Raw genomic sequence first — 26,432 nt, forward strand, 5'->3', positions numbered from 1 at the left:
CAGTGACCGAAGATGGAAGTATCTGGATTTAACCAGTGCAGAAACCTGGAGCGCCATTGATAACTCAAAAGTTTTGCACTTGGGTTGCTGAGATAAACGTGTTAAAGTCATCCAGCAATAGTGACAATTGCCAGAGGTTAGATGATGTTCTCTCTATTCAGTAGTTGACTACTTGCATACAACCAACCATCTTAGCTGAAATTTATTCACAGATGTTGGATTTCTCCATATCTGGGTATCACCAGCAAAGGAATATATCCAGGGTCTAAAGTTTTCACTAAAAGTGGTCATTTATACATATTTAAATATAACAGTGAGAGTACTGAGCCTTTTAAAACCCCCACATTCAAGATTAGTAAAGAGGGATTAGAATGAGGTGAGAATAATACTGGTTAATGGCCTGACAGAAAAATCAACAAAAGCATACGGGAGCACAGTGAACCCCATATAAGCTCGAAACTTGATTTAAAATAGAATGATTCATTATATCAAACAGAGCAGGCAAATAAAGTGGGATCGCAGCAACCATTAAGCTTTGATCAACACATCCGACTATTTACTCTTTACCCACCCAGAGAGTTTGTTGTTTTCTAGAAATGAGTGACATTGAGACGTAAAAGATGATTAAGCAAAATATTTGAAGTTGACTGGTGGCGTGATCTAGCTGTTGTTTCCAACATTAATGGAGGATAAGATCTTCTGGAAAACATCTCCTTGATGATTTACTGCTGAGATTTGAGAAAGGCAGTGTTTAGTCTCTAAAGGGGAGTTGCATTTTAAGATTGTTCAAGATATTACTGAAATGAGGAACTCTGATAATAACCTCATTAGCATCAATAGAAACTAAACGACAAAAAAGTAATCTGTTCTTGGGCTTCAGCACTAGACGCTAGTCCTTTGTCTCCACTCCATGATATGAATAGAGACACAGAGGGTATGTTTTCAATTGCATTTTTAAAGAATTTTTCTGTGGCAGAAAGTGTGTTTTTAGAAAATGCTTGGGTCGAGTCGTAAAGGAAATGCAAGAAATAATATTGAAGAAATATATATTTTGAAGGATAGTGGGGAAAAGACTGCTATTTAAACCTTCGAGTCAACAGTATGGGACCTTGAAAAAAGAAATATCTTATAAAAAAATAAGTCACAGAAAGACCAGATAACCATGGTAAAATTACTTTATTTCTGCTTCCATGTAAAGTCGATATGACTCCAGGCGGGAGAAATAATGTAGGTGGGGGCAATAAATATAAAATGCTATGAAGGTCTCAAGCAGCCCGTAGCTTGTAGCTTCTGCATTGTTTCCAGGCGTTAGATCTGTGCTTCTTTAACAACTTGAGTTTCATAGGTTTCAGAATTCAAATTAATATCACCACTATCCCTGACGTTTCTTGATCTATGGTCAGATGTCCATTCAGAATACAGGGCTCATGTGAGTCTGTTCCCAGACTAGTCTATCACTGATGCACTCTGTTGTGTTTGCTTCATGTGGGTAGCAGAAAGTTACAAATGGCTGCGATGAACAGCGATGTCTGATCCGCATGGACCCAGTGCCCAGCACCAGGGATGTACTGGATGTCCGCTTCAGGAAACAGGCGCTCTATTTCAGGGTAATCCTCAGAACTAAAATGTAAAAAAATAAAATAAAAAAAAGTCAACACATATAAAGCACTCGGCTGACAAAAAAGTAAAAACCAGTACAAAGGTAAAATGAACAGAAAATATATTATAACTAAGTGACTTGTACACTTAAGCAGAATAAAAGGCATGACCCACTTTTCGTTACCCCACTCTCTGATCACTGTACCCTCCTCAAACAATATAAAGCCCTCATTCTCACCACCCTAAACGGATTGTGTTATAAAATTCAAATTCAAACCCATCACAAGCCTATCACTTATTGCATATAGGTTAACCACGTTGTAAGTATTACTTGATCAGATTTGTTTGTTCAAATAGATTGTGAATATCCACCAGAGGCTGCCCTAACTGAGAACCTGTTACTGGTATCTAAAATATCTATTCCTTAGCTCATATCTCTGTAGCAGGAGTAGGACACCCCCCCTCTCCCATTGGACTTACACAGATAATATATGCCCCCTTTTCTGCTCAGTGACCGGATCATGTAAAGGGCAGCAGTCTGGATGAAATTAAAATGGAACCTAACAGTTATCCAACAAACTCATTAATAATTCCTTATTGTCAGGCCAAACCTAGGAACAATTTATTTTTGACCATTTAAAAAAGAAACATTGAAAAAATGAGACTTAGCACCCAGAGCTTTGGTGGGTGGGCCGCACAGGCAACTGTAGTGACATCAGCCCTGCCGCTGGTTCAGCAGTAGCACATCCACCCAAATCTAGAACTGGGAGCCGGGTTGGTAAGCTTTTTTCACTAAATCCACTCCAGCTGAGAATGAAGGGAGCAGCTTGGGAAAAACAAATGATAGTTGTCAGTCTGTCATCTGACCCAATCTCAGCCACTTTGTCTCTGTTCCAAAATCTAAAGGAAGACTTCATGGCAGCCGGCATGGCCTCCAGGTTCTCTGAGGAAAGTCCTAGAGCATGTCTATGCATTGAATAGACCAGTCTGGACAGGTCTTCATGCCCTGGCCAACCATAGACGTTGTGTCTCTTCCCTCTCAATCTCCAGGAAATAGGCACTACTGCAAGCTCACTGAATCTAAAAGCTTTCACACTTAGGAACTAAGTAAAGCCGTCAAGGCTTACTCTTGGGTGGTGATGTAAGATTAGAAACTGTTAACGTTAAAGAACACACAGGAAATGGATTGACTAGTAAGGGCTGTAACTTTAAAAAGAATACGACGTTTCTTTTGCCCAAAACGTTCAATATTCTTGTTAAATATTAAATCTCACTCTTAAATAAGGTTCAACTTCTTACATATTGTTGGTCCCATGTTGTAGATTGTAAACTTAATTCAAATGTACCCATTCCAGTAAGAGGATGCTGAAACCAGCGGAGTCGTCACAAAGATCCACTCCTTGCCCCACTGAAATGTTTATTAATCCAAACCGGGCACAGAACAATTTTGGCTTCAATAGCCTGTGACTGAAGTGGAGGGCCATGGGCGAGCAGGAAGGCCTAATACCTTGTGACAGCCCCAGAGAGTCTCTCTCTATCTCATCCGAGTTACGGAAAACTAAACAGACATACTACTAAGAGCTAGTAGGCCAGCTCCTAAACCTACAGGACAGGTAAAAAAAAACTTGCGCCAATAACTACTGATCAGCAGCATCCAAATTGCCAGTCATGTCATGACCTGAACATTTGAACTATAGTCTCTCACGTTAAAAATGGTTCAATCTGGATGAACTCCAAACTCCAAGAGAGTCAGGTTTTCTACTGGAGAACAACATTTCCTAATCACTCTAGAGCACCATTGAGGGGACTCATAAAAAGAGCGCAAACAGAAGAAAATATTCCAGTTTTGACAATACCGATGGAATCAAGAGAGGGGTGACACAGAGTTACTGCACCGGGAACTTTCAACCAAAGAAGTCCTGAAAGCCTTTTTACCCACCAGTTTGTCATACATTTGTACTCCAGTGAAAAAGCCATGGTCTGCCTGATGTTTAAGTTACGTGATGTCTCTGTAGTGCATTTCTGGACAACTGAAGGACTTCTGTGTGCTTCATACTGCAAAGCATGGGTCGGTCTTTTAGTTTACACATGGAGGGTCTCTGTGTGGAGAGATTGTAGTGGACCTTTCGCATCCTGAGGGAGTGTCTCTGGTGTGGTTTTGAGAAGTAAGGCTTACAACCTGCCGGCTAAACTAATGTGAGAGTTGTCTCTTTGGAGTACTTTGATATGAGGAGTTGGGTCTTACAATCTTTCACCTAACCCATGTCAGGTGTAGCAGTTATGTCTATATTCAGTGTTTCACTGTTGTAGGAAAGAGTTTGAGGCTGACCTGTTCTGTAGGTGTTCTGTTTATGTTCTAATGTTGGGTGGGCAGAAGATGTCAATTTGACAGCGTATTTGTTTTCTTAAACATTGGACTAACCTATCTCATCTCGTATAATTGTACTTCTATAAACTAGTCGGGTCCACTTTCACTCTGAGTGGGCTACATGTGTGCCCGGTTCATATATCAGGCTATTCTTTCAGTCTAGAGTTGTATTCTCATGCCAAGAATTCACACACTTCTTGTTCAGAGTCCGGGTAGATGCCCTCAGTTTTCTGTTTCTGTGGTTCTTATCTGCCTTGGAAGAAGTTCCCTGATGCTTAGTGGATCTTTGATAGGAAAGCCACCTCTCCTAGAAATAGTTACTATTCTTGAACAACAATTAGACTGCAGAGGTGTGGTCCAAGGTCAGATTATAATCCTCTGAAGTTCCCAAGGTGGTAAAATATATATATCTCCCATGCCATCTGGATCCAAGAAATCTGTGTCCTTTTCATCTCTACCCCTTATATCACAATCAAGTGGGACGGAGATCTGTGGTTGGTTGCCTGGTCAGCAATTCCTTGAGTTGTACTGTAGGGCAGCGTACATCTAATGACACTTTCTCTTGCATATAATAATATGGAAAGCTACGTTGTGTTTAGTGATTTGCTGTGAGTGGTGCCAGCACTATGGTGTGGTGAGTGCAGTGTGGTAGGGTCACTTGTTGATGCGTTAGGTGATATGAGGTTGACTGCAGTGTGGAGCGGTGATATTAGGGTGATGTGGTATTTGAAGTGTGGTATGTTGTCAAGTGTACTGCAGTATATTGTGCCACTAGAATGTGTGGTCAGATGATAGTGCGGTGTCCACTGGCATAATGAAACTTGAGAGGGCCCCCTGCAATGCACGTGGAGGGGCCCCCTTCGGAGATCTCCGGCCAGAGTACGATGCTGAGGGGGCCCCTTGGAGCTTGCCTCCCCACCCCCCCGGATAGAGGGGGCTGCAGGGGTCTGTGTTACGCCACTTCCAGTGTCTTGAGTTGAATGGTGATATATTGAGGGGAAGGGATATGATGAGGTGTGGAGATATTACCAATGTGGTGTGATCCACAGTTGGTGGGGCAAGCCTTGCTGATTTACAGAGGGGTTTGCACACGCCAACAGGATGGCTTAATATGCAGAATGCTCACATGCTAAGATGTCTTATCACATGCTATAGTTTGGAGTAATCCAGTTTTAAAGCAGGAGTCTCTAAGTTTTTCTCAAATCAGAGCTCTATATGTTCAAATAAACTCCTCCCGAGCTACTATTATTATTCGAGATGTAATAGTAAACACATAAGACAAGGGAACATGAGTGGCCCCCTGATACAATTTTCCCAGCAGGGATCACCTTAGTGTATCAGGCATGTTTGCCAGCAGAAATGTAAAAAAATCCTCTAGATGGGAAACACACAACAGCCATCGCAGCAATGCCACTAGCACCAAGTTAATGAAATTAATTATACGTGCTCCCCAACACTGATTTGTATCACTCGTATATCAACTTAAAATATATATTGGAAAATCAACAATTTTTCGCAAAACATCAACTTATAATACACACATTTTCATCTTGAATACACACTTTTCGCATACATCTATTAATTCAACCAAGCAAAACCCTCTCATTTAGTTCTCTGGGTTGCCCACAGGAGGGCTACTTACAGGTAGCTGGAGACCTTCCAGGAGCTTATGAGCTATTTGGTGGAGAAGCCTGGCTTAAAGAGAAGACTGCGGAATATACATACCAGACTTTCAAGGATAAATCAGTAATTTTTACTGGTTGCCCATCACCCCTTACTTCAGTCTGTTGTGGTACATCTACCACAGCACAGGCAAGGCTTTTACCTCCCACAAGGCCAAATACCTAAAAACCCTGAAATATGGGAAGTACCTAAACTGGTGCATTGGGAGTTCCCAAAGTAAAGCTAACGCGATTAGGTCTCACCTAGAGTATGAGTTTAACTGCTAAGACCAAGAGGATTATAGGTACATGTGAAACATTGGCAAAGAAGCAGTTGAACAGAAACAGCTAATGTTCCAAGACCTAGCTGACAAAGTACAATATGAGAATGGTCTATAAATAGTGTGCTTTGCAGAAGGAAGTTGCCAAACATGACTGAAGTTTTTAAACTTAAAGCCAGAGGATTGGGATAAGATAATCAATCTGGCATTACAATGAAAATAATCTTTGTCACTCCTTCATAGAGAATCACTGACAGAATATTAGAAACAAAAATATCATGTAGACAGAATATTGTGTCAAACATATCAATGACCAACATATCAAGGACCAACACACCAAGAAGGTAAATGCAAATAAGTAAGTAGAGATTTACTATATTTAACTCCACTTCTACGTACCTCGAACATATATATTTCATCAAGGTACATTATAGCTGGAGTTATAAATAGTAAAACTTTGTTTACCTATAGAAACTTACTGTCACAATATTTTCGTCCTCAATATTCTTGACACAATATTTGTTCTCTGATATGTTGTCTAAACACCCTTCATGGATGTGGCTTACTATGGGATATGTCTGCCTAGGTCAGGGGTCTCCAGAGTTGGTCCTGGAGGGCCGGATCCATTCCACAGTTTTAGCATATCCCCATTTAGATAACTGTAGTGATCTTTAAATCTGGCATGGATCTGGCCCTCCATGACCGACTTTGGAGAACCCTGGCTAAGTCATTGCTAAATTACTGAGCTTCATTTCCAAAGGTTTTACAGTATATAAGAGTGAAAGCTGATTTAAGCTAGAAAATCTCTAACAACTGTATTAAACATAAGTCCAAGTATGTATTGTGACCTGATCGGAGACCAAAATATACCAGTGTCTTTCATAGTTCCAGTTCCCATCTGATGTTCTATCTTAAAGGACATATGCTACTAAAGTGTTGTGAACACAACTCTTTTCCTCCAGAACCATTGGATCAGCATGAGTCAGGGGTGCTCTGGGTCACCCAAAGCAGCTATGCAGCACAGGTTCACTTTTCAACAGCCTACTTATTTCAGTCATCCTCTTTTAAACCTATGTCAGATGTCTAAAAGGTTCATTTTTAAGAGGCCATAAAGCCTGTCCCAGCGAGGAGTCAGGGCTACTACACTACTACATTCTGATTAAAAACAAAGGTGATGGAATCTCTCACATTCCGGATATGCATAACCCCACTCATTTAATGCCCTTTTAGAAACAGGATGCTGACCTTGGCACAAATTCTAGTGGCAGCTGACGTGACTGGTTGTGCTGAGTGGACTTTGATTCCTTTTTTATGTCTCTGCATCAATTTCACTGGCAATTCCTCAGCAGGTTCACCATGGACGAGAAGCATTTCAGCTCCTGGGAGCAAATGTGGATGGGGGCTACTTCTGGCCACAGTTTTCCCTGATGTTCTTCAGTGCTGGAGAGATTGATCTGGGGTGGAATTCCTAAGCAGATGCTTTCATGCACCCAACAAGTAGGAGCATAACCTCAACTTCTAGCCTCTGCTCAGAAAGGCCACAACCTGCAAAGCAGCTGCCATGTAAAGGCCTCCAAAATAAGCTGTCTGTAGGGCCTGGGTGCCTCCACAAAGAAGGTGCTCTTCAAGGAGCAAGCTGATCGCAAGGTAGGGAGATCTTCACAAAGGTCATGGACATCGCGTGATCTCTTGAGGGTGACATGACAGGAAATTCTTGCCATTTTTTAAAGATAAAAGATAGACAGAGGAGTCACTAGCGAATGGCTTAAGATAAACGTGATGCTTCCCTTAATTTTTTTTATTGACTGACTGGAAAGAGGACTTCTTTTTTTTTTTTTTTTAAAGGAAATGTAGGGATTTTGGCTATGCCTATTTGCAAGTTTTGCTGGATTACACTCATTGACGGATCCAATAGAGTCCTCCCATCAAACTACAGATCAATGGTTTAGGCTTTAATCTATTTTAAAGCCCAAATATGTAACTGTTCTTGTAGCTGCTTGATTGGACTAGTTTACAGGAACAGGGCCACGGGGTTAATCCTTCTTTGGACATCTACTTTCGTTCCTAGCTTCAGCCAAGTTTATTCTGCTACCGGACAAGTTTACTGGGCATATTTATGCCAAATGTGTAAACTGTGCCTTGTTATAATCCCATTTGTGATAGCCTTTTTAGTTCTGGATCTCTGGATTAGTATATATCCTTCCTGTAGTTCATGAGACAATTGGCTTCTTATTTGGAAGGTTGAGTATTTTCAGAACGCTGCTGTCTTGGAAGAAGCTCTTCTGTTACTGTTCATAGACTTGGAAATAGTGGTCCCAGATTTGCTGATAAATTGAAGTTTGAATGAACCTCCAATTAGAAATTATCAAATCAAATCATCCATTAGCACACACTGATGTGATGCACTGAAGAGTGTATGTAGGTAAAAAAGCGCATTACGGTCACTAAATAACAACACGCCATATTCCTGAAATAACCAAGCGACTACCTGTTACTAAAGACAAGGATATTACATTGCACCACATATGTACATCAGATACCAGCAAAACGACACTTCTCCGAATAAATAAAACACAGCCTACATTGCGACACAGTACTGAAGTTCAGCACATTAGCAATACCACTACCCTTGGTACTACACTTCTCTCAAACACAAAACCCAATATTGTCCTGTGACGGGGTACTCTTCTATCACAAATTGACAGGGTACTCCTCTTCCCCATATATGCAGAGCTAAGAGCATGCAGTGCCACATACATAACATCAAACAAAATGGTACTAAAATGTATCAAACTTGCAAAACTGTAAATCCTTTCACGAAAGTTCGATGCCTTCCTTGAATTCACACACAAAAATATGCACATCTAGCATACACATCCAAAACTACAAGCAGCAGTGTACAAATCTCCTTCTACCCAATCAGGCAGTAACTCGCACATTTAACAATATTCTGCAGAGGCAACCACAAATGCAGCACACCATGCACCCAACACAACTTAAAGGCAGTGTTGGCTCGCCCACTAAGGCGGAGGAGCATCGCCCAACTGCCTTGAAGCAGCAAAAGAAAGGGGAAAAAAATGATAAAACTAGTATTATCATTTTATTTTGTCCTCTTGAAGCAGCAAAAAAAAAAAAATGATAGAACTAGTATTATCATTTTATTTTGTCCTCCTGCTGCCGCAGCTTGCATAAGTGGGTGGGCCTGAAAAGCAGGGGAGGATTGGTACAGCCCTCCTAAGCAGATAAGGGGTCAATATAATATTTTCAAAATTTGTTCCATTGGCAGGTGTATACCGATTTCGTGGAGAATAACTTTGCAGACTACGTGAGGAAGGTCAAAAGCAGTCAATTGTTGCGGCTCAATCTCCACGCAAGAAGGCAGAGAGTGGACAGGTTCGGGTTGAGGACCCTCCCCTGCTGCTGCAATAGAAGATCCTCCTGAAGGGGCAACCTGAACGGAGGATGGCTGCTCATAACCAGAAACACGGGAAATCAAACTCTCCGTGCCCAATCCGGAGCCAAAAAAATAACCGATCGCTCCTAATCTTTTTGAGCACTTTCGGCAGGAGTGTTAAGGACGGAAAGGCGTACAGAAGGTTTGAGCTCCACTCGCAACGAAAATCATAGCCAAACGAGGACCGCCTTGAATGCTCCAACACGCAAAACTGCTGACATTGTCTTCTCTTTGGAGGCGAAGAGATATAACCAAGACTCTCCTGACCTCTGAAAGAGACCTTGTATCACCTCCAGATAAATTCATCTGCTCTGGCATTCGGACAACCGGTCACATTTTGAACCACCAGGGAAATGCCCTGTTGTTGGCCCATTGGCCACCCCGCTCCCGCCTCCCAGCTGCTCCTCCCTCCCTTTCCACCTCTTAAGGGGGCCGTGTAGTGGCATAGGAGCGACCTTTGACCCTGCTCGCAGGCAGGTCGCTCCCCACGCCACCACACAGCCGCCAGCTGCCTTGTTCCTCCTGCTGCCTGCCGCCGTTTCTCTGCTGCCTGCCGCCGTCTCCCGCTCCTTCCTTCCCGCCGCTGCGTCCCTGCACCCCTGATCCCCATTGGCCACCCGCTCCCAGCTGCTCCTCCCTCCCTTTTCACCTCTTAAGGGGGCTGCGCCGTGGTGTAGGAGTGATCTTTTACCCTGCTCGCAGGCAGGTCGCTCCCCACGCCACCACACACCCGCCAGCAGCCTCGTTCCTCCTAAAGGCCTGCCGCCATCTCCCTGCTGCCTGCCGCCGTCTCCCACTCCTTCCTTCCTGCCGCTGCGTCCCTGCCGCCCCGCCCCCCTGATCACCATTGGACACCCGCTCCCGCCTACCACCTGCTCCTCCCTCCCTTTCCACCTTTCATGGAGACCGCGCAGTGGCCGATGGTGCGCCAAAGGCAAGCCCGTCCGCGCCTGGACCGTGCCCATTGCCAGAACCCCTGGACCCCGCAAACGTCACAACACCAGACTCCGCTACGACGCCAGCACCCTCTACGCACTCAACGCCGGCCGAAACCACACCTGCTTCCAAGCCGCCCGAAACGGACTCACAGACCTTTCTCCTGCCGCACCCGCAGCTTCACTTGCAACAGAAGCACCAAACCCCCAAGGACTGGACTCAACCACCTCCGCTGCATATTCCTCAACACCCGCTCAACACGCAGTCGAGCTCTGGGATCTGCTCGACACCTCCGCCCCAGACGTGGCCTTTCTGACCGAGACCTGGTGGAAGGACTCCTCGGTGCCTGACATCGCAATAGCCATCCCGGTCGGCTACAAGATCACCCGCATGGATCGCGCCAACGGAATCGGAGGAGGAATAGTCATCGTCCACAAGTCCACCCTCAAGGTCGCCACCCACACAGACGACACCCTGAACAACGCCGAACACCTGCACTTCCGAATCCACACCGACCCCAACACCACCCTCAGAGGAACACTCATCTACAGACCACCCGAAACCCAAGATCAATTCAGCGACTCCATCGCCGACCTCGCCAGCACCCACGAACTCGCCTCCACAGACTACATCCTCCTCGGGGACCTGAACTTCCACCTCGAGAACAACAACGATGCCAACTCCGCCACCCTGACCGCCAACCTCGGCCTCAGACAACTCATCACCGTACCCACTCACGCAGCTCGTCAGCATCGTATAGGAACTCTCCAACCCCAGCGCCAACGACATACCGCCCTGACAAGAACTGTGCGACTCACTAGCCATCTTCTTCCACCGCAAGATCGCTGACATCCATGACTGCTTCAACACCATGACCGCCCTGACAACACCAGACCCCACCTCCCCTGTGTACACCACCAGCGCCAACCGCCTGACCTCCTGGTCCAATGTCAATGATGACGAGGCACGCAAGGTCATGAACTCTATTCATTCAGGATCTCCGTCAGACCCGTGCCCACACCACGTATTCAACAAAGCAGACGCTGCCATCGCACCCCAACTACAGAAGGTCATCAACATCTCCTTCGAAACAGCGACATTCTCGGAAAGCTGGAAACACGCCGAAATCAACGCCCTCCTCAAGAAGCCCAAGGCGGACCCCAAGGACCTCAAGAACTTCCGGCCCATCTCCCTTGTCCCGTTCCCGGCGAAGGTCATCGAGAAAATAGTCAACATGCAACTGGCCCGCCACCTAGAAGACAACAACATCTTGGACCCGTCCCAGTCTGGGTTCAGACAAAACCACAGCACTAAGACAGTCCTCATAGCCGCCACAGACGACATCAGGCACCAACTAGATAACGGCGAAACATCAGCCCTCATCCTCCTGGACCTGTCAGCCGCCTTCAATGCGGTCTTCCATGCACTCTAAAGACACGCCTCCTAGAAGCCGGAATCCACGAGAAGGCCCTTGACTGGACCACGCCCTTCCTCTCCGGCAGAACCCAGAGCCTCCGCCTCCCGCCCTTCCGATCCGAGGCCACCTACATCATCTGTGGCGTCACCCAGGGCCCAACACTCAGCCTGACGCTTTTCAACGTCTACATGGCCCCCCTCGCACAAGTGGCCCGCCTACACGACCTCAACATCATCTCCTACGCCGACGGCACCCAGCTCATCCTCTCCCTCACCAAGGACCCGCACACCGCCAAAACCAACCTCCACGAGGGAATGAAGGCCGTCGCCGACTGGAAGAAGAACAGCCATCTGAAGCTGAACTCGGATGAGACGGAGGTACTCCTCCTCGGACCCACACCTTCAGCCTGGGACGACTCCTGGTGGCCGACCACACTGGGAACAGTACCGACACACCGACCATACACCCAACCTAGGATTCATCCTCGACACCTCCCTCTCCATGTCTAAACAGGTCAACGCTGTCTCCTCCTCCTGCTACAATACCCTCTGCATGCTCCGCAGGATCCCGATCAAAACAAGAAGAATGGTGACACAGGCCCTTGTCAGCAGCAGACTGGACTACGGCAACGCACTCAATGCAGGAATCCCAGCCAAACACCTACAACGACTACAACGCATCCAAAACGCCTCCGCCCGACTGATCGTCAACGTCACAGCCACATCACCCACCACCTGAGAGACCTACACTGGCTCCCCGTCGACAAGAGGATCACCTTCAAGCTCCTCACCCACGCACACAACGCCGGACCACCCTACCTGAACAGCAGACTTCGCTTCTACACCCCCACCGGCCAGCCTCGCCCTCGCCGCTGTCCCCTGCATCCAACGAACAACCTCCGGCGGCGGATCCTTCTCCTACCTCGCCGCCAAGACCTGGGACACCCTCCCTACCCACCTACGGCAGACCCAAGACCTACATGCCTTCAGAAGACCTGGTTCTTCAAGCAGTAGCGGCACTCCCTCCCCTCAGCGCCTTGAGACCCTCACGGGTAAGTAGCACGCTTTACAAGTACTTTGATTGATTGTTCCAGCCAAGTCCAGAGGCGAAGGGCCTCTTGACAGAGTCCACAACCCCACTCCACCCTGTTTGTTGCAGAACCACATGGCGGTAGTGTTGTCCGTGAACACCTGAACTAGCATTCCCTTGATGGATAGTAAAAAGGCTTTCAGTGCCAATCGGAAAGCACAAAGCTGCAATAGGTTGATATGGAGCTTAGCTTCCGCCGGAGACCAGAGTCCTATGATCTCCACCTGCCCCAGATGGCCGCCCCATCCCAGAGGAGACGCATCCGTGACTACTGTGAGATCTAGGTGGGGAAGAGAGAGGGGTCTTCCTCTGACCCAATCGCAATTTGTCATCCACCACTGCAGGTGTTTCACGGTGCCCTCTCCTATCTGAACCAGGTCGGTGAGATTTCCTTGATACTGTGCCCACTGGAACTTCAGGTCCCGCATGCACCACCGTACATGGTCTACCAGCAGGATGCAGGAGGCCATGAGGCCCAACAGCCTCAGCGTCATTCTCACCAAAATCCAGGATAGAGGCTGAAACATCGGTACCGTAACCTGAATATCCGAGACTTGTCATTCAGGAGGCTAGGCCAGATACTGCACCGTATCCAGAACCGCTCCAATGAAAAGGAGTGTCTGACAGGAACTCAGGTGTGACTTCGGCACGTTGATAGTGAACGCCAGCGAATGAAGGAGGTTCACTGTAGTCTGGGGGTGGGAGGCAACTAGTTGGGATGAGCCTGCCTCCAACAACCAGTCGTTGAGATAGGGGAAACTGCTCTTCACAGATGGTCTGTGATAACTGTAACTCCTGCTCTCTGCAGATGCAGACCACCGCCATCACCTTTGGGAACACCAGAGGGGCACTGGTGAGGCCGTAGGGGAACAAGGCAAACTGAAAGTGCCCATGGCAACCGTAAGCCGCAGCTAGGGACGATGGGTAGGCAGAACAGGCATATGAAAATAGGCCTCCTGCAATCGCTACCATCCAGTCTACTGGGTCCAGGGCAGACAGGACCTGAGCAAGAGTGAGCATCGTGAACTTCTTTTTGAGGAAGTAGTTGAGGGCTCTGAGGTCGAGGATAGGACTGAGGCCTCTGTCCTATGGAACCACAGAATAGCGGGAATAACAACCATAGCCTATTTCTGGCCCGGGAACCCTCTCTATAGCTCCCTTGGCCAAGGGAATCTTGAGTTCCTTGCGGAGTAAGGCAAGGTGATCCTCCGTCAGCCAATCGTACACTGGAGGCATGGATAGAGGGGTAGTCTCAAAGGGGAGGGAGTAGCCCCATCTGACTCTTTGCAGCACCCACCTGTCCAAGGTGTTGTTTTGCCAGTGGTGAAGATGATGACATATTCTGCCACCAACTGGCTGTGAATGATGCTGGGAGATTGGATTAGGAGGGTTTCGTGGTGAAGGAGGGGATCATGGCTTGGCTTCTGGCTTCCAGACCCACTGGGTCGGGGTGAACTGCATCCATGGCCCACAGAGGTTGCTGAACTTGTGGGCCCTATGGCCAGAATAGGGTGGGGGCGGTTGGTAGCCCCTTCCGTAGCCACGAAATGAGCGAAAAGCAGACCTCGGCCACAATGTTGTGGTGAGGCCCAAGGACTTGGCCGTAGCCTGTGAGTCCATAAAACGCTCAAGGGCGGCATCTGCCTTGTCTCCAAAGAGACGGAAGCCATCAAAGGGCATGTCTATTAGATTAGCTTGGACATCCCCCGAAAAACCAGACGTCTTCAGCCAGGGGTGGCGACTTACGGGCACCATCATGGAAATCGCTCTGCCCAGCGAGTCTGTCGTGTCCAAGCCACATCGGATGGCGAACTTTACTGCATCTCTACCGTTTGCAATGGCCTAGGAGAGTTGAATCGGTCCTAGTCTGAGACTCTGGGCAGCACCTGCACAGCCGTGTCTCATATCAAATGGGAATAACGGCCCAAAAAGCATACGGTTTTCACCGACCGCAACGCTAAACTGGCAAAAGAAACATTTTCTTCCCGAAACTTTCCAGTCTCTTGGATTCCCTGTCCAGGGATGCGAAAGGTAAAGTGCCATGGGAAGTGTAAGCTTGAACCACCAAGCTTTGTGGGAGAAGGAGGGAGGTGAGGAAAGCTGGCGCAGGGCGATGGCGGCGGGCAATCGTTCTATTCACAGGCGCCCCTGTGCCGCGCTTGGACCAGGTGCCCAGAAGAACGTCCGTCAAGGCCTCATTGAAAGGCATGAAGGGTTCCGAGCTGGAGACACCAGGCTGCAGGACCTCTGTCAAGACGTTATTCTTGACAGCCACCGTAAGGATCTGCAGATCCAAGACCTCCGCAGCCCTACGTACCACCATAGCAAATGATGCCCCCTCCTCCACAGCCAGATTAGGAGGAGACAGCATGCCGGAATCTGGGGAGGTGTCCAGGCCACTGGCATCACCTAGTTCCTCATACCAGTCCATGTCCTGGGGTTATGGGATTTCTAAAGGGTCCTGCTCCACCTCCCAATCCTCCACTTCCATCCCTAACCCTTCAGAATAGGGCAGGTTAAACAACAAGGAGCCGTACTGCACTGTCTGCGCTGGTTTTGGCATCAGTGGACGCCCGACCGGCTCCATGTCATCGGGAATGACTAGACGCCGTGGACCTCGGCTGCAGATGCAGCCCCAGGGAAGGTTACTGTGGAGGTGCGACTGGTGCCGGACATGGGAACGGGTCCAGTAGGAGGCCGTTGCACTGGGGTCGGAGCTGAAGGCATGGTACCCCAGGGAACACCATCATCCAAGCCTGCCGGGTTTGAAGGCACGCCAGCAGGGTCAGACCGCCCAAATATGGCACACATGGCGTCATAGAACTCCTTCAGTTGGGCAGGGGTAGCTCCCAGCCCCGGAAAGGGAGGTAAATGCAGAACAGACCCAGGCACCAGATTCGCGGAGCAGTGCCTCGAGCACTGAGGTGCCTCCGTCTCGCTAGATGATGGACGTGGAAAAGTCAAAGCAAGCTATGACTTCTTGTGTTTCTTGTGATGCCTCTTACCTGAAAACTTGAAAGAAGAGGACTTCGATTTTCCGGAGCAGTGCTCGGACCTTCCTCTCGACCGTGACTGGGATTGAGACTGAGATTGACTGGGCGACCTCCAAGATGCCGGACCGCATTAGCTTTAGGGCCTGTTCCCTCAAAGCTTTCGGCGTCATGCCCCGACAATTGGAGCACAACTTTTTGTCATGGTCGTGCTCCAGGCACCAGAGACACTCTAAGTGGGGGTCCATAACTGACATGGCGTGGTGTCAGGTGCTGTGCGGCTTGAACCCTGAGGTTTTCTTGCTAGACATCCATAGCACACCAAATGGAGTCGACAAAAAGTTGAAAAAAGTCTGTTAAAAAATGACAGGGGGTAAGCTCTCTTCAATTGATTTGCGCTGGCTGGTGTGGAAAGAAAAGAACTGACGTCAGCGCGCCAAAGTGATGGTTATACTGAAGACGCGAATGTCACAATGACAACGAACACGCTGCTGACAGCGTCACGCGGAGTCCACCGATGCCACCAACCTACTGCGCAGGGGTACTGCTAAGAAAAACATTCCTATTCCAGCCTGATGCCAGGAAGTTTAAAGATAAGGAATCTGGGGCTAGATGACTATCATACCAGTTCCAATACCAATTTTGTTTTACAACAGATTCTATCAAAAGTTGGGACTAGGGGGGCTTGGCCAGCCATCATGGCCGGTGTGGACGTGATCCAGAGAGGCTCTGCGTACCACCCCCCAGATTACTGTTCATTAACCTTGGTCCACCATCTACGATTGCCACCAGGCTGAGCAGAATGTAGGTGGTCATCATTGAGGGCTTTTGTGCTGTGTTTGAGCCCCGGGGAAGCACTGAACTTCGAGGACTAGGGCAACAAGTAAAGCGGCTCTGTTGGAAATGAAGACCACAGGCAGCGAGCCGCACTGAGCTTAGAGTGCAGAAGCCACCTTCTGTCTGTGGCAGCAGTGACAGGGACCCCTGCTGACACCTCCCGACGTGCGGACTCTTCCCGATTGTGACTGTGTGGCAAACACCGTTCTTATTTTTTACGGAGACCTGTGAGTTACTCACCACCTACAGTTTTGGATATGGGGCATTCCTCTATGTTTTGCCTGTGCCACAACGCTCTTTAGTACTTTGAAGTGTGGAGGGGAATATCCAGCAGAGCGCGTGGCTACTCACATCGGATACCAGACCACAAGATGGCTCTGGATCCCAGATAATACGTTTACTTGGAAGCCCTGCTGACTGCGTGGAGAGGGGCCTGGAGGTCCATGGGATACAACCCTTCTCCTCTCGGTAATTCCTGGCACCACCGTTCGCTGGCTGGCCTCCTGGCAACATTCTTGGGGACTTTGTGGCAAGTAAGGCTCCTATGTTGTGAAGGAAGGTTCCGACCAATAGAGTTTCTAGCTATTTTGGGCTGGGGGAGGCGAGAGTTGTGGGTGATATACCTTCATTGGATGACACTATGGCCTTAACAAAAGAAAACCTCCTCTTAGCCCTTTGTGACTTTAAAAAGATTAGAAGAGCCTAAAGCAGATATTGTGGCTTCCTTTGACTCCTTTAAAGCAGAAATCACTGCCGGTTATTTTCCCTCCAATCTGATGTAGACTCAGAGGGCTCCCGTGCTCTAAATCTCAAATCGAAACTTCAAAATTTGCCACAACAAATGGCTCCAATGGAGGAGGACACAGTACTCTTTCGGAGCCAGTTGCAGGCTGACCTCCTTAAATGTCAGAACCTGGAAAACTGTTCCTGGCACAATAACATCAGTGAGAGGGGTCCGGTGGAGGGAATCGAAGGCCCGGATTTTGAAACCTTTATCATTAGCCCCTTTCAAACGTTCTGAGAGATGGCCATCCAGAGGTAAAGCTGGAAAGAGTTCAAATGGTGGGCCCTCAAACCCACAGAGAGGGAAAGCACCCCAGGGACATCCTTGTCAAATGTAGTTCTTTTAAGATTAGGAAAAGAGTTCTTCAACAAGCCATGAAACTTGACATGGTAGAATTTCAGGGAGCTACCAGCTCCCTATTTCAAGAAATCACCCCAGCTACACTAGCTCACAAACTGCAATTTTACCCAGTTACTGATGTGCTGCAATCTAAACACATTAAGCACAGATGGACATTCCCATTTGGCATTGCCTTTGAATAAAAAATAAACACTGTCCTTTCACAGACTTTGCAGAAGCAGCAAGCCTTTTAGAAATTGACGGGGAAACCCACGAGGACCTGGCAAACTCCAAAAAAGGGGGGCATACAACTTAAGAAGTGAAGGGAGCATATTCTTCTTTATCTAGATCGAGAACTTTTACGGAGGACCCGGTACGGCTGACTATTATGAGTTATAACATTTATGTCTCCTCTATCATAGTTAGACAATCCTATTGACCAGATGAATCCTTATGCGGATACAGGATGTGACGTTATATGCGGATATTAGTGCATCACACTGCCTAACCATGAGGGTCTCACTCACAGCAACTTTACTCCCCCCTCTTTGGATAATAATGCATAAGTCATTTACTCATGTTAAGCGGGTGGGAAAGCAGATGGTATAGAGACAAAATATCGACTCCAAAATATCGACTGGACATAATATCGAGTTTAAAATATAGACTGGACAAAATATCGACTGGACATAATATCGACTACAAAAATATCGTTTTTCAGGTAAGTGAAGTAATATCGACTGTATAAAATATAGATAGCAAAAATATCGATTTTTTAATAATATATAATATTTTATAGTGTATTTTTATGTAATAATATGTGTGAATAGTGTGTATTAATGTTATTAAATATTTTATTACATGAATTTTGTTTTGATAATAATTGCGTAATGTAATTCTGTAGCGGGTTGTGGGTTTATAGGAGAGTAGGGTGGGAAGTAATTTAATAATAATTAATTAATTAATATATGTTTGTTATTATTTTTAATTAATAATTAATTGATAATTAATTAATATTAATTAGTTAATTAATTAATATAATTTTGAATATATTTTGTATTAGTAAATAATTGTTAATTAATTAATTGTAATTAGTTAATTACATTAATTAGAGTACATTTTTTATATATATAATTTTGTGTTATTTTTAAGTAATTAATTTTGATAAAATAATATTAATTATTAAAATAATTACACCTAATGTTCTAATATATTTACTTTATTGTTATTGTTAATTAATAATTAATTGGTAATTAAATAATATTGATAAATTTTGGGTAAAGGAGCATTTTTAGGGTTCAGGGTCAGTTTTCAGGTCATGGGTAAAGGGGTATTTTTAGGGTTCAGGGTCAGTTTTCAGTTCATGGGTAAAGGGGTATTTTTAGGGTTCAGGGTCAGTTTTCAGGTCATGGGTAAAGGGGTATTTTTAGGGTTCAGGGTCAGTTTTCAGTTCATGGGTAAAGGGGTATTTTTAGGGTTCAGGGTCAGTTTTCAGGTCATGGGTAAAGGGGTATTTTTAGGGTTTAGGGTCAGTTTTCAGTTCATGGGTAAAGGGGTATTTTTAGGGTTCAGGGTCAGTTTTCAGGTCATGGGTAAAGGGGTATTTTTAGGGTTCAGGGTCAGTTTTCAGGTCATGGGTAAAGGGGTATTTTTAGGGTTCAGGGTCAGTTTTCAGGTCATGGGTAAAGGGGTATTTTTAGGGTTCAGGGTCAGTTTTGGGTTTTTGGGTAAAGGGGTATTTTTAGGGTTCAGGGTCAGTTTTGGGTTTTTGGGTAAAGGGGTATTTTTAGGGTTCAGGGTCAACAAATAAGATTTTAAAAAATTATTTTTATTATTTTCATTTATTATTTTATTATTATAATTTAATTTAAGTCGTTTTAAGTATATTTTAGTAATTAAAATTTAATATTAATTTAATTTAACACTGTTTTTAATAAAGTCGATATTTTTTACATCTATATTTTTGTTAACGATATTTTGTACTCGATATTTTTGTACTTACCTGTTTGTAGATACAAACTCGATATTTTGACTGTCGATATTTTGTCCACGATATTTTGGCAAGTCGATATTTTGGCAGTCGATATTATTTCAGTGATCCAAAGCAGATGTATGTCCACCCTGGTCATACTCAGAGTAGAGGAGTCCACAAATCTGGAGGAAACCAGAATCTCTAGTTTATGTGGTTTTTCATTGTTTTGATTTTGTTTGTTCCCTGCTTATTACACTCTGTCTTTGTATAGTGGGTTGGATAATATTGGGTGTGGGGTTGGTGAGAGGGGGAGGTGGGGGTGTGGGGTTGGTGGGAGGGGGAGGCAATGGGGCTTCTTCCAGATTGCTGTGGAGAGTTTGATGAAATAGGGAATATGAAGTTGATCTTCACTATTGAGCCATGACACTTACGTATTCATCCTGGAATAATAAAAGTTTAAACTCCCCTAATAAGAGTCATGAACTTTGGAGATATTTGAAAGATCATCATATTGATATACTGGCCATTCAGGAAACGCACTTGAGAAGGAAATGACCAACGGTTGTAGCATGAACTGTATCCCCCTATTTATAGATCCGTAGCTGCTACCAAGCACAATGGAGTAGCTTTGCTGTATCAGTTGTCCTATTTCAACTGCAGGATAACAAAAAAGATGACAATGGATGATTTGTGATAGTCAAAGGTCTCGTCCTTGGCCGTATCTGCAATATAGCTATAATTGATGCCCCTAACACTGGCCATTCAGAATTTCTACTATCCTTTCTCTCCTCATTAGGTGGCTTTGCAGAGGGTGACTTATTATTAATGGGAGATTTTTATCTGATCTGGGACACCACTCTAGACACTACCCACTCCCAAAGATCACAAACTGATGTTTTTACTAAAGAGGTAAAATCTGCTTTTCACCAATTGGGGTTACTAGATATATGGAGAACGCTCAACCCTACTACACAAGAATATACTTTTTTTTTTCACATTCCCGTAGGTCGTATTCTAGGATAGATCATGTGTTTCTGAGTCAACAATTACTCCACACTATACAGGGGGCGGAGATTCACTCTATAGTCATTTCGGATCATGGAGGTTGTCTGTGACTGGCCACTCACAGTTGACAGGCTCTTTCGTGACGAAATACGGAAAACAATAAAATAGATTTTTCAGTTAATTGATCCCAGTGATACTTTATAATACCTGGGACACATTTAAGGCAGTCATAAGAGGCAAATGTGTCTCGCTAATTTCCACTCTCCGTCAACAAAAGGCCATGGATAGACAGACCCTGTAAAGAAAAGTCCTTCAGACAGAGGTGGCCCACAAGGCTGATCCTTCTCTTGGTTTACAGAGGAAGGTAGCAGCATTAAAAGGGAAGCTTCAGGTGATAGATTATGAACATAGCAATAGACATCTAATCATTAAACACGATAAGGAATATATATCAAACAAATTAGGGATGAGAAGCGATTGATACACATGAATGAGAAAAATAAAGCACAGGCATTTTGAGATTTTTTATAAACACTTGTACACTGCAGATTCACTAGCTTCAGAAACCCAATTGACATTTTTAGACAAAGTCACATTACCACGGGTTTTCCCCAGAAATCAACGAAAATCTAACAAGGCGTATCACAAGAGAAGAAGAGCTGGCTGCCACGTCTCTCAAATTCCATAAACCTCCAGGTCCTGACGGACTTAACGCCCACTTTTATAAAACCTTCAATTCAGGCCTCTCGCCTCATTTTACTGACCTTTTTAATCATATAGCTGTATCTCAGGAGGTGAATTTATTTATGAGCGAAGCACTGATCATGGTCATCCGTAAACTGGAGAAAGACCCGCAGCTCTGTTCTTCCTTTAGGCCAATAGCCTTGCTTAACCTGGATGCTTGACCTGAATTATACACCATGATACTAGTGACTAGAATGGAGGGGATAATTCCTGAACTGATGCATCCCGACCAGTCCGTATTTATTATGAGCCGCCAAATGATGATAACTTGAGACACATTATTCTCCTGATAGACAAAGTATATAAGTAGCGGATCACGTCAGTCTTGTTGGCATTAGGTGCCGAGAGGCCTTCGACCGTGTAGACTGGTCCTTTTCAATGAACACACTTCATCAGTTTGGATTTGGGGAAAGGTTTATAAATATGGTAAATGCTAATTATTAACATCCCGATCTTGAGTCTTGGTGAATGGTACAGTATATGAGTATTTTGAACTGACAAGGGGACGAGACAGGGATTGTCCATATCTCTTCTTCTTTTTGCCCTCTTGAGCAAAGATAGGAGCAAATCATGAAATTTGAGGAATCCCATCTGGCCCTGGTAAACACAAAATATCGTTCTTTTGAGATGACATCCTCCTTTCCATCACCTCTCCTTATACATCTTATACATTCCTACCAGCTTTACAGCAGGAACTCCACATTTTTTAAAGAGTCTCTCGGATTTCGAGTTAACCTCTCCAAATCCTTTTTTCCGAATTTGATGATCCCTCTAATGGAGATGGAGGGTTTTGCAGCTACTTTCCTGTTTCAGTGGGCTCAAGATTACATCTAGAACTACAGATTAATATAGAGCAAACTCCCCCCCCCCCGTTGCTTCAATTTAACAGTAAAAAAACATGTAAAAACCCTTTTATTCTGGGCAATCTGTTTGGTTGAAGGGCATCCTATATGAATAACAGCCTTCTGCATTTCCAGAACATTTTTTGTGATTTGGTTTAGGAAGGACAATGGATGACCAAGATAAGGTGGTGAAGCAAGATGGGCAGTCTTTTCTGCACGATGGTTGGTGCCGCAATGTTAGAACGTGCCCCTTGCTTTTTCCTGTATGTAAATATTGAAGCAGATCCCATAAATAAGAGCTCTCCACTGGAATCCACATTCACATTTCATAGACAAGACAAATCATGTTCAAATCACACCTGCGTCCAATATGACTGTTTCATTCACCTTTCCATACCATCCTCACTATACCACCTCGCTCTTGGCTCATTTGCAAGTCAGGCTTGGACAACTGAGCTGTCAAAAAGACATTGGTACACTATACCCTCTTACCATTCTAACCCTCTCAGCCTTTCTTCGACCAGCATTTTTCAGTCATTGGTTTGAGACTTTGTCAAAGCCAAGTGGAGTATTCATCTTGCACCTAATGCTATTTGTTGTTTGGATGTATCCTACTGCCTGCATTTGTGTGTTTGTATTTAACTGCAAGAAAGACATCTTAGAACTATAGCCATCCCTGTCTGCTGCTGATGGCTCTCTGCTGTTGAATGTACTAATGTTGCATGTGTTAGCACATTAAACCAAAACTTACTGGCTTTGCCAATGTTCATTAACTTTTGTATCTGTTTTAATCATCTTTAATCACTACACAATGTAACCTTGATAATTTTTCATGCTGCAACACATGTTTGTACTGCTTTATCTGAAACACTGATCCCAAACAAAACAGCTAATAAAATTACTTAATGTATTTCTTCTCTAAATAAGAATACAGTATCAATTTCTAATACATTTAACTATCTGACTCGAGGTAACTCTTGAAGCTATTTAGTTGCTCAGGTCTTCATGTACTGGTAACTCCAAAGTGCAGCAAGAGTTGGTCTACTTTTTATGTGAGAGGTCTGCCCTTGAAGAAAATGTTATCCTTTTAAGAGGCTACTCAACACTGAAGCAGACCTCAATGATGACAGGCGTCTTGAACTCAAACAGTTCTTCAACATTTAACACTCCTTCACCACCAAAAACCGCATCCGGGACTAAATCTACTGAGCCTTCACTGGCCCAGGATGCTTGTTTACGGTCCAGGGAGGACCTGGATTGGCAGTTCGGGCTGAGCTGTATTCATGAGGAGCAGAGTTAAGAATGATGTGCATATGACTTGGTCCAAACTAAGATGGCGTGGTGAGGAAAAAAAACAATGGGTTAAACCCAGATCTTTGTGACTTGGGGTGAATGTTTGCATTGTTCAGCCTTCCGTCCATCATCTGTTCTTTTTGCGTTCACTTTCACTGGCTAAGACTGCTGGGCCATACATCAAACAACAATCTACAGACAATCTGGACAAACAATCCTTTTGAGTATTTCTACAACCGTGAATATGTTTAATCTGATATTAAGATTCCTGTAGCCAGGCTGCTAACCATGCCATTCTTGATGAATCCTTACCAGTCCCATCAGGCAGCAACACTTTCACCAAAGGTTTATGATCTATATGCAAAATAAACTGCATTCTCCATAGATATGGGCAGTAATATTCAACATCCCATGCAGCCGCCTGGGCTTCCTTTTCAATGACAGAATAGTTCATTTCAGAATCTGACGTGCGCTTGAAGCAAATGACACAGTTGTTCTCTGTGTTCTCATGTGTTTGAGAAAGGATGGCTCCAAGACCAGTAGCGCTTGCATCAACAGTAAATATGGATTTCAGTTTGATATCAAAGGTCACCAATACACCTGGCTAACAAATCTCTCTCTTTATGGAGTCAGGGAAGTTTTACTGTTCACAACATTACATCCCTTCCTCAATAAAGATTTCAAAGATTCTATCCTAACAGCAAATCTCAACAAATTTTGAATACATTTCTACTAAGCCCATGAAGGATCTCAGCTGTTCCTTATCCAGGGGAGCTGGAGCAAAGTCAAATGCTTTAAACAAATCTATTTTGGTTCCACTCCTTCCCTATGTACAGAGTATCCCAAATAGTCAAGTTGATCATTCAAAAATGTACATTTGTTTTACCTTAATGTAAGTCCAACCTCAGCAATTCTATACTTGTTTGAGTACAACAAACAATATGTTGCTTAATGGTTTCACCAAAAGTGAAAAGGTTGTCTTGAAAATAAACAACATTTTGTGACCCTTTAAAAACGTCACAGACTATACGCTTGAAAACGCTCACTGTTGAAGATGAACCAAATGGCTTGCGAGTAAATTGGAAGGTTCCCTCCATTGTATTAAAAGCTGTGAACGGTTTGGACTCTTCATGAAGTCTAATTTGGTGGTAAGCACTTTTAATATCTGACCTAAAAAAATACTTCCCCCCTTTAAGTAACAACACCAACTCGTTGATGTTAGGTAAGGGAAATGTGTCAGCTACAACATTTTGAATCAATGACCTGAGATCTACACAAAATCTCAAACGTCTGTCAACTTTCTCTGTAATATCTAAAGGAGATATCCAACTAGACTCCTCTACCGGTTCTATGATCCGTTCATCCAACAATTCCTGTATCACTATCTTTATCTCACTCCGAAACCAAAATAGGTACCCTCCTCACTTTTTGGTTGAACCGGTAAAGCATCTGGTTTAAGCTCAAGACTGTGCACATACTTCTTCAATTGTTCCAGCTTGTCATCAAATGCACATTTCATCCCATCCAATATTACCTTCATAGATTTATTCTCCACCACCATAATCTATGAAGGAGCTCTAGGGTTACACCAAGTCATATTGTTGTGACTATCCCAGTATCGGAAGCCCATGTTCAGTTATATGTACTTTGCCCTGTATATGTCTTTTCTCAAACTAAATGTAAGCTTCCATGTAAACCAGTGTATCAATAGGTTCTCCTTTATAACTGCCTGGACATATAACCTTGGGTTTCAAAATGGCCCCATTGCACTCACGCTCAAACATTTGTCTTGATATGATAGTGTACACAGACCCCAAATCTACCATATATTGGGTTTGATGTCCATTAAATACAAAAGTGGCCTTGGGCCTATTCTTTCTTCTATCCACCTCAGGTACACTTACCTCACTTCCTACTTCCTGGCAACTACTCCAGTGGCCTACAACTAATCTTCTTACACCACACCCACTTTGTTTTTGATCTGAGATTTACACATCCTAGTAGTATGACTTTGATGACCACATGTCTTACATTCTTTGTTAATTAAAAAACAAAACATTGAATCTGACATATGATTTACGCTCCCACTTCTATTGCAACTATTATTAGGTTGTTCAGGAGACGCACTGCTTCTAAATGAATGGTTGGATGAGTTTAACACCACCCCCACCTCCACTTCAGGTTTGGTGATAACTCCTATCTCAGAAACCTCATAACTATGCGTTTATGTCTTTTCCATATCTTTCATACACAAGTCCGACTGTTCAACAACTTTTACAATATCTATTGCATTCTTTAAAGTAGGATTCTTTTCTGCCCACAGTCTCTCTTGGATTTTCTTACTCTTACACTATATATTTAAATGATCCCAAATAAGTTGATCTGTCATCACACCCCATTGGCATTTAGTTGACAATTCCCGCAGGCTTGCCACAAATTCATCAAATGACTCCTCTGCAACTTGTGGCTAGGTATTAAACGTATACCTCAACATGAACAAGTTCTCTTCCTTTGTAAACCTGACTTCCAATCCTTGTTTAGCCACCTTAAAAAAGCCTAAACATGATGACCATCAGTTACTAGTGGTGGTGGGGGCAAAAAATCTGAAAATCTGCTAACCCTCTTTACCTAATGCACTCAATAACAACACCATTTTTCATGAGGGTCGAAAGTACTGACCTTTAAGAGCCTCTGAAAAATTGTCAAACATAGTGACCCAATCATCATATTGAATAGGTGGCGTACCAGATTGTGAAAGAAAACATGAGGGCCAATCACGGACACGTGTAAATTCCATTGGTACAGCCAAGTCTCAGTCTCA

General features: G+C 44.6%; 1 protein-coding gene across 1 annotated transcript in view; it reads right to left on the reverse strand.

Annotated features, from left to right (window-relative positions):
* Positions 1 to 1,157: 1,157 nt before the first annotated feature.
* Positions 1,158 to 26,432, reverse strand: part of ABHD11 (abhydrolase domain containing 11) — a 194,674-nt gene continuing 169,399 nt past the window's right edge. Inside the window, exon 6 of the mRNA XM_086958491.1 lies at positions 1,158 to 1,620. Within this exon, the coding sequence (XP_086814617.1) occupies positions 1,482 to 1,620 (139 nt within the window). The 3' untranslated portion in view covers positions 1,158 to 1,481. The remainder of the gene's footprint in view (positions 1,621 to 26,432) is intronic.

This window comes from Lissotriton vulgaris, chromosome 2_1 (genome assembly GCF_964263255.1).
Source record: "Lissotriton vulgaris chromosome 2_1, aLisVul1.2, whole genome shotgun sequence".
NCBI lineage: Eukaryota > Metazoa > Chordata > Amphibia > Caudata > Salamandridae > Lissotriton > Lissotriton vulgaris.